This window comes from Chionomys nivalis, chromosome 22 (assembly GCF_950005125.1).
Source record: "Chionomys nivalis chromosome 22, mChiNiv1.1, whole genome shotgun sequence".
NCBI classification, from domain to species: domain Eukaryota; kingdom Metazoa; phylum Chordata; class Mammalia; order Rodentia; family Cricetidae; genus Chionomys; species Chionomys nivalis.
The window spans coordinates 36,925,949-36,934,794 of NC_080107.1; the positions used below are offsets into that span (position 1 = coordinate 36,925,949).

Genomic DNA, 8,846 nt, shown 5'->3' on the forward strand with positions numbered 1-8,846 from the left:
TTAGAGGCAGTCTAGTTAAATCTATCTTAATTTTTATCATTAATTACTGGGTTTAGAAAAAAAAACTTTTCTGTCCACAGTCAAAAAGCTCATCTTAGGCAGAACAATAGATTGTGGATTTTCCCCATTCCCCCACCTTTTTCTCATTACCATCAAATCATTTTCGTTCTCAGTGTGTGTAATACAGTATGTCCTCTGCATGCTGTAAAGAGTACATGTTTCCTTGCTGTAACTAAGTTTAAGATACTACCTAAGAAAATAAAGACTCAAACTAAACCAAAACACCAATTATATTAAAAAGAAAATGACATTTGTTTGTGTTAAGTTGCAATTTCCTTAATAGTGAACATTGTATGTCATTTTGAACTGAAAGAACCTGTTTTGTTAGTCTTAATTTTGCTTTAAAATGCAAATTGCCTCTGAAACCTCAGGGGACTATGAAGTTAAGAGTATTTGGAAGCCTCCAGAGGTATTTCTGATAGCGAGTACATGCAGGTTAGTGGAAACAAAAGTGCTGTCTTTATTTTGGAATTTTAACTTCTCTTCATTTAATTATGTTTAGCTCACATTGAAAAATTAGAACAGGAATCCAGTTAGATGTTTTTTGCACCTATACTTTCTACGCCACCTGTGGACTTGTACCAGTTGTCAGAGGTGGCGACAATGGGGAATAAGACCAAGTATCCTTGAAACATGACAATTAGCTCTAACATTTTATGGAAAAGCCATGCTAGTTATAACTTTCATAAGGACGCACTGGCTTTTAGTTTTATAGTGAAGCTTCTGTTTGGCTTCCAAGATACTTTTAAAATATAGTACTGTTTCTACATTAAAAGTGACTAAAATATATGGAAATTGATTTGCATATGATCATTAAAAATAGACACTGTAAGAAATAATGTGCTCAGAGAGATAGTAAAATTAGACTTATTTTCTTTCTTCTTCAGCCAACAAATTACTCCAACCCAGTGTATGCAAAATTATATATGGACGGACAGAATTGTCGAAACTCCTTAGGAAGTGTTGATGAACGGAAAGAACTGCTCCCAAAGAAGATTGAAATCGGCATCCGAGAGACAGTGGCATAATGAAGGACACTTTTCTATGATGTATAAATGTATAAAATATAAGGATTACTTTTGTATGTTCCAACAGTATTATACTTGTTTTAGCATCAGCATTATCTCTCTATCTTTTTCCTGGTTAATTGTTTTCTGAGTTTTTTGGGTTTTATTCTTTTGCTAATGAATATTGATTCACCATTTTTATGGTATTTTTATGAAAAATAACTGCACTACACTACAACTTACAATGATGCTGCTGATATGACACACCTTTGAATTTGTTAAATTAAAAAAAATATTCCTTTGTAAAGTTAATAAGAGCAATCTATTTTATAAGAATTTTTGGTTTTACATAATCAGCAACATGCTCTCCATTTCCTCATTTTATTATCTAAATACTGTAATACAATGCCATTGTATTTTCTCTTGAATTGAAATGACAAACTCTCTTCTTTATGCCTGTGAACATGGATTGAGACTTGGCTGAAAATACATAGCCCTTCGAAGTACAGCATCTCTTGCTTTGAAATTAGTCTTAGAAGACAAACACTGGAAAATTTGAAAACAAAAACTTTAAAAATACATAGTATTAACAATTTGCATGAATACAAATGACTTATTTTCCAAAATTTCAGTAGACTCTATGATATACAAAACATATACCCCTGTAACAATAGTGATATTTAGGTTGATAGAACATATCAAACATAAACAAAACAGGACTAAAAGCACTTGCTATGGGATAGGACCTTTCATTCCTCCTTGGTCTTGATGCACACAGCCAGTCAAGAGCACAGTAGGACATAGGAATGCTTGTCTTATGTATCTCTTTCCCAGTATGTTCATGTTGTGGATGGAGATCACTCTTTAACCAAGCTGAACACAAGAAAACCACAAACAAACACACAAACTGATGCAAAATTTCAGTTTTAATAATACACTCTCTTTGCTAGTTCAAAGAGAATTTTCTTTGCATAAAATAATTGGTAAACATTTTCAAGATATAATACAACTAATTGTTTTCCCAATTCAACGAAGATTTGAGGACCATTTGAGGTATAAGAACAATGTGCTCAGATGCCAGGTGGAGAGTTTTTCTGTGCCATTAGCATTGGTAGATTGTTTTGTCTTTGGTTATACAAAACACGAACCCATTCATTCTGTTCGTTTGTTTTCAAATTTTGATTGTAACAAATATGGTTTATTTAAGTTGTATAAAAAAGATAGCATTTTTATACAGATATCTTTAAAGGCACAAAAGATTTATTCATAAGCTGTGGGGGTTTTTGTCCCTCTGATAGACATGACTGACTTTTAGCTGTCATAATGTATTAATCTAACAGATGAAATATGTTTGTGGTTGCTCTCTATCCCTTTGTACAAGCATTAAAAACTGCTGTTTTATAAGGAAATTTTTGTTGTACTATGTGCATGCATACTACCTATTTCTAAACTTTGCCATACTGGGGCCTTTATAGAATATTGGTTTATGTAATACTCGTGTGATTTGCTTGAACAATGTTATGCATACCATAAACTTTTTCAGGTTCTTGTTTAAGTACATTTTTTAAATTGAACAGTATTTTTCATTTTGGTTATAATAGTCATTTTGCCTATGTTTCTACAATGAAGTGTTAAATACTTTATAAAAAATTGTTGACTGACTTATTTAAATGAAATTCTACATATTTAAGTGCTTGTGTTTGGAGTTTTTAAATTTATAAAAGTCCTTTCACTATATGGTTTAAATTTTCCAAGATTATCTTAGAACACATATTTTCCAGAGAAGGAGAATTGTCACCAGATAACTTCCCTCAGGATACCTGGAAAAGCATTTTCTACCTCTTCTTTTGAAGTGGAAAGGTTTCCTTGCAATTACCTTACACTGACTTCTTGTTCTTATCATAGACTACAAATTACAGCTGAAAGAAATATGATATACTTGTAGTAATGTAACTCTTATAAGACATCATATCCTTCCCCTTCTGCTTCTAAAATAGTGCATCATGGGAAACTGAGAATCCATAGGATACTGTTTTGACACCTCAGTTTAAGTGGGATGCTCTTTACTATTAGCTGATACATCAATATCAGACTGAGATTTCCACTGTTACTATTAATATAAATCAGAGCAGATCACATATAGGAAGTATGACAAACAAGACCTATCATTAATGAGTTGTTTCTTTCCATTAAGCATTTTAGAAAGCCACATTCCAGAGAGGCTTTTGAAAAGAGCCCTGATCACTGATTACATCTCTGTTCAGCAATGCTTCATGCTACCATGACATGTGTACGAGTGTGCATTAGAGTCAATATTCTTTACTTGCTGAAGCTTTACAGTCAGTCTAACATAACAACATATTTTACATATTGACACTTAATCTCTATTAGTTCTGTCACTTGCTCTGTTGCTATTATAAAATTTTTATATAATTATATTTTGTAATTTTCTATTACAAAAAGCTAAGTAAATGCTCTAAAAAAAAACCCCAAATATCTAAATCTCCATATTGACAACTCTTTATCAGTCAAACTAACACAATGCCTTCTGGGTGATTGTTTTGATTTTTGGTGTGAGATTTTTAGCTTTTTTTTTTATTATTGAAAAAAAAAATTTTCCCTTCCTCCCCGCCTCCCATTTCCCTCCCCCTCCTCCCGTCCCTCTCCCCCTCCCCCCACTCCTCTTCTCCTCCCTCTCCAGTCCCAAGAGCAGTCAGGGTTCCCTGCCCTGTGGAAAGTCCAAGGTCCTCCCCACTCCATCCAGGTCTAGGAAGGTGAACATCCAAACTGTCTAGGCTCCCACAAAGCCAGAACATGAACTAGGATCAAAACCCTGTGCCATTGTTCTTGGCCTCCTGTCAGTTCTCATTGTCCGCCATGTTCAGAGAGTCTGGTTTTATCCCATGCTTTTTCAGTCCCAGTCCAGCTGGCCTTGGTGAGCTCCCAATAGATCGACCCCACTATCTCAGTGGGTGGGTGCACCCCTCGTGGTCCTGACTTCCTTGTTCATGTTTTCCCTCCTTCTGCTCCTCATTAGGACCTTGGGAGCTCAGTCCGGTGCTCCAGTGTGGGTCTCTGTCTCTATCTCCATGCATCGCTAGATGAAGGTTCTATGGTGATATGCAAGATATTCATCAGTATGGCTATAGGATAGGTTCATTTCAGGTTCCCTATCCTCAGGTGCCCAAGGAACTACCTGCGGACATTGCCCTGGGCATCTGGTAGCCACTCCAAGTTCAAGTCTCTTGCCAACCCTTAGGTGGCTCCCTTAACTAAGATATGAGTTTCCCTGCTCCCCTATCCAATCTTCCTTTATCCCCAATCATCCCGTTTCCCCCAGTTCCCCTCATCCTCTCCTTCACACTTTTCTCTCCCCATCTCCCCTCACCCCCATCCCACCCCACCCCCAAGATTCCAATTTTTTGCCCGGCAATCTTGTCTATTTCCCATAGCCAGGAAGATAACTATATGTTTTTCCTTGGGTTTACCCTCTTGTTTAGCTTCCTTAGGATCACAAATTATAGACTCAGTGGCCCCGATCCATGGCTAGAAATCAGTGTGGTGGTTTCTCAGAAAAATTGGGATCAACCTACCCCTGGACCCAGCAATACCACTCTTGGGAATATACCCAAGAGATGCCCTATCATATGACAAAAGCATTTGTTCAACTATGTTCATAGCAGCATTATTTGTAATAGCCAGAACCTGGAAGCAACCTAGATGTCCTTCAATGGAAGAATGGATGAAGAAAGTGTGGAATATATACACATTAGAGTACTACTCTGCGGTAAAAAACAATGACTTCTCAAATTTTGCATGCAAATGGATGGAAATAAAAAATACTATCCTGAGTGAGGTAACCCAGACCCAAAAAGAAGATCATGGGAGATTTTTAGTTTTAAAAGTTAATGGTTCTTAGTAAACCTGAGTACTCTACAGAATTCTATTTCTCTATACTTGTATCTTGAATAATAAAAACTCAGGGTCAGATTTTGTGGTTCAAATTGAAGACCAGAAAAGCGAAAGAGTCAGCCACTGGCTCTTACCTCAGTCCAAAATGCTGATCCTGTCTCCAGGAATCTCAGAATGAGACCATAAGTGAAAGCCATCTCCTTCCATTTTAATCACTCCTCTCTAGGGCTGGGGTTAAAGGCATGTGTCACTACCACCTGTTTTCTATAACAAACTAGTGTGGCCACAGGGATTAAAGGTATGTATCACCACTGCCTGGCCTGTAAGGCTGAGCAGTGGGGCTGTTTTACTGATCATCATTCAAGCTTTATTTATTAAAATGTAAATGAAATATCACTACATATACTCTATCCACTAAGTGTATGATAGCAACACACTACATAATGCTACAACAATGAATGATATCTAGAAATATTGTCAGCTATTTTATACCCATGTTAAGGGATGTTGTTGTAGAACTACATACTGTCTCTCACTATTAAATAAATCCAAGACGGATCAGAAAGAGAAAAACAGAACTCCATAAGAAAATGAAGGCATGCCAAAATTTAATATGGAAGATGGATTAAGAAAAACAGCTCAGTAGAAAAAGCCATATACCACCAGTCCTGACAACTTGTACTCAAACCCTCTGACCTACATGGTATAAGAGTACTAACATCTGCCAAATTATTTTCTGATGTCTACATACATGTGATGTGGCATAAGTAATACACACACACACAATCATAAATAAACATTTTTTGGTGGGGGGGCGTTGAGACAGGGTTTCTCTGTAGCTTTGAAACTTGACCAGGAACTAGCTCTTATAGACTGGCCTCAAACTCACAAAGATCTGCCTGCCTCTCTGCCTCCCAAGTGCTGGGATTAAAGGCATGTGACACCACTGCCTGGCTACAAATAAATTTATAAATAAATTAAACATTTTTTTAATTTGATGATGAGGAACGTTAGAGATTAGGATTCCTTGATACTCCTGTTGAGGATCAGGGTATGGATTCCAGACCATAAACAATAGCTCACAACGGTATGTAACTTTATCTTCAGGGATTCTAACCCCCTGGTTTTGATTTCTGCAGGTAATGTATGCACTTGGTACATTCAAACACATCCTGTCATAATACTCATTCACACACAATAAAAGTGATACAATAAAAAATATTGATGATGCCCATAGTAAAATTACAAAACTGTTGGCAAACTATGTACTAAACAGAAAAATGTTTATTAGACCTTATATTTATTTATTTATTTATTTTTGGTTTTTCGAGACAGGGTTTCTCTGTGATTTTGGAGCCTGTCCTGGAACTAACTCTTGTAGACCAGGCTGGTCTTGAACTATTAGACCTTATAGTTTGCAAAAAAATCAAGTCATTTTTGTTTATGCATATATATTTTATTTGCAAATATTTATATGTACTATTTATATATATATATATATTTAAGTCTTTTTTGTTTTTCATTTTATTGTGTTCCTGTTATGATGGCTCTGAAGGTTGAGAAATAATCTCATGCTTTTCTTGAACAGTGTAAAATTCAATTTTTTTTGAAAACTGTAGCATGAGTAATAAATAACCAGAGACAGATATTGAGGCTCAAGATAAAGATCAAAAAAGCAAAACAGACAAGCCACTATAAAAGTCTAACCTCTATAAAGGCTGGGCAACTACATGCTGAAACTGAACCTCTGTCAACTCCTTTCTTACTTTCCTCTTTAGTGCTGGAATTAAAAGTGTATGTCTCCCTAGAACCAGGATTAAGGTGTGAGCCACCAAAACCTAGATCTGTTCCTGCACTGATCTTGTATAGCTCAGGGTGGCCTTGAGCTCACAGAGGTCCATATGACTCTGTTACCTAAACCATGGGATTAAAGATCTGTGACACCACTTTCTGGCCTCTTGTAGCTTAGTTTTACCCTCTGATCTTCAGAGAAGCTTTATTTATTAAAATATATATAGTATCATCATATTTTTCATTTTGTCTAAAATAGAAAAGAAGGCTATAACTATATAAGAAACAAGATATACAATGAGTACAATCACTATGTATGTTATATACAAGCAATAGATACATAAACAATATCTAGTTCACTTGCATTTGACAAATTTAGAGAAAATAATCCATATCTATCCTACCTTGTGAATGCAAAGTCTTGTATCTAATTTATTTTTTGTCTGAACTGGCTTTCTGCATCTGATAAATAAGGAAAACTGTAACTGTACTATAGCTATCTCTTCTTCAGCTCTATCAGAGACCCAAAAAGGAAATAATTTTAACTGCATAAACAGGAAGTGTGAACAAGCAACTTCTTAAAATTGTGAGGAATGACAAAAACAGCTAACTGCATGTACAGTTACCCAAAATTTCTCTGCAATGTTGGGGCATCCATATTCAGCATATGACCTAGAATATCTGGCAAACTTTTCTAGGAAACAGAGTTTTTTATATATATTATTATTATAAATTTTCACCTCCTCCCCTCCTCCCATTTTCCTTCCCCTTACCCCCATTCCCCTCCCCCTCCCCCTCCCTCTCCAGACCAAAGAGCAGTCAGGGTTCCCTGCCCTGTGGGAAGTCCAAGGTCCTCCCAGCTCCATCCAGGTCTAGGAAGGTGAGCATCCAAACAGACTAGGCTCCCACAAAGCCAGTACATGGAGTAGGATCAAAACCCACTGCCACTGTCCTTGGCTTCTCAGTCAACCCTCCTTGTTAGTCACATTCAGAGAGTCCGGTTTGATCACATGCTCCATCAGTCCCAGTCCAGCTGGCCTTGGTGAGTTCCCATTAGATCAGCCTTACCGTCTCCGTGGGTGGGCACACCCCTCATGGTCCTGACTTCCTTGCTTATGTTCTCCCTACTTCTGCTCCTCATTTGGACCTTGGGAGCTCAGTCCATGCTCCAATGTGGGTCTCTGTCTCTATCTCCACCCATCGCCAGAAAAAGGTTCTATAATGATAGGCAAGATATTCATCAGTGTGGCTATAGGACAGGGCCAGTTCAGGCGCCCTCTCCTCAGCTGCTCAAGGAACAAGCTGGGGATATCTCTTTGGACACCTGGGAACCCCTCTGGAGTCAAGTCTCTTGCCAAACCTAAAATGGCTCCCTTAATTAAGATATATACTTCCCTGCTCCAATATCCACTCTTCCTCCATCCCAACTGTCCCATTCCCCCAAGCTCTCCCCATCCTCCCCTTCTCACTTCTCACTCCCCATCTCCCCTTACTCCTACCCCACCCCTACCCCCAAGCTCTCAATTTTTGCCTGGCAATTTTGTCTCCTTCCAGTATCCAGGAGGATAACTACATGTTTTTCTTTAGGTTCACCTTCCTATTTGCTTCTCTAATATCATGAATTATAGGCTCAAAGTCCTTTATTTATGGCTAGAATCCATTAATGAGTGAGTATATACCATATTCATCTTTTTGGGTCTGGGTTACCTCACTCAGGATAGTGTTTTCTATTTCTAATATGTATATATTCCACACCTTCTTTATCTATTCTTCTATTGAGGGGTATCTAGGTTGTTTCCAGGTTCTGGCTATTACAAATAATGCTGCTATGAACATAGTTGAACAGATGCTTTTGTAGTATGATTGGGCATCTCTTGGGTATATTCCCAGGAGTGGTATTGCTGGATCCTGGGGTAGGTTGATCCCAAATTTCCAGAGAAACCGCCACACTGATTTCCAAAGTGGTTGCACAAGTTTGCATTCACACCAGCAATGGATGAGGGTACCCCTTTCTCCACAACCTCTCCAGCAAAGGCTATCCTTGGCGTTTTTGATTTTAGCCAGTCTGGTAGGTGT

The 8,846-nt window shown here is 37.5% G+C and overlaps 1 protein-coding gene across 6 annotated transcripts in view; it reads left to right on the plus strand.

The window, feature by feature from the left end:
• The window catches only part of Lrp1b (LDL receptor related protein 1B), a 1,777,797-nt gene extending 1,775,047 nt beyond the window's left edge, over positions 1-2,750 (plus strand). For all 6 annotated transcript variants that reach the window (XM_057755646.1, XM_057755649.1, XM_057755650.1 and 3 more), the window contains one exon: positions 948-2,750. In XM_057755646.1, coding sequence (XP_057611629.1) covers positions 948-1,088 — 141 coding nt within the window. In that variant the 3' untranslated portion in view covers positions 1,089-2,750. The remainder of the gene's footprint in view (positions 1-947) is intronic.
• Positions 2,751-8,846: the final 6,096 nt, after the last annotated feature.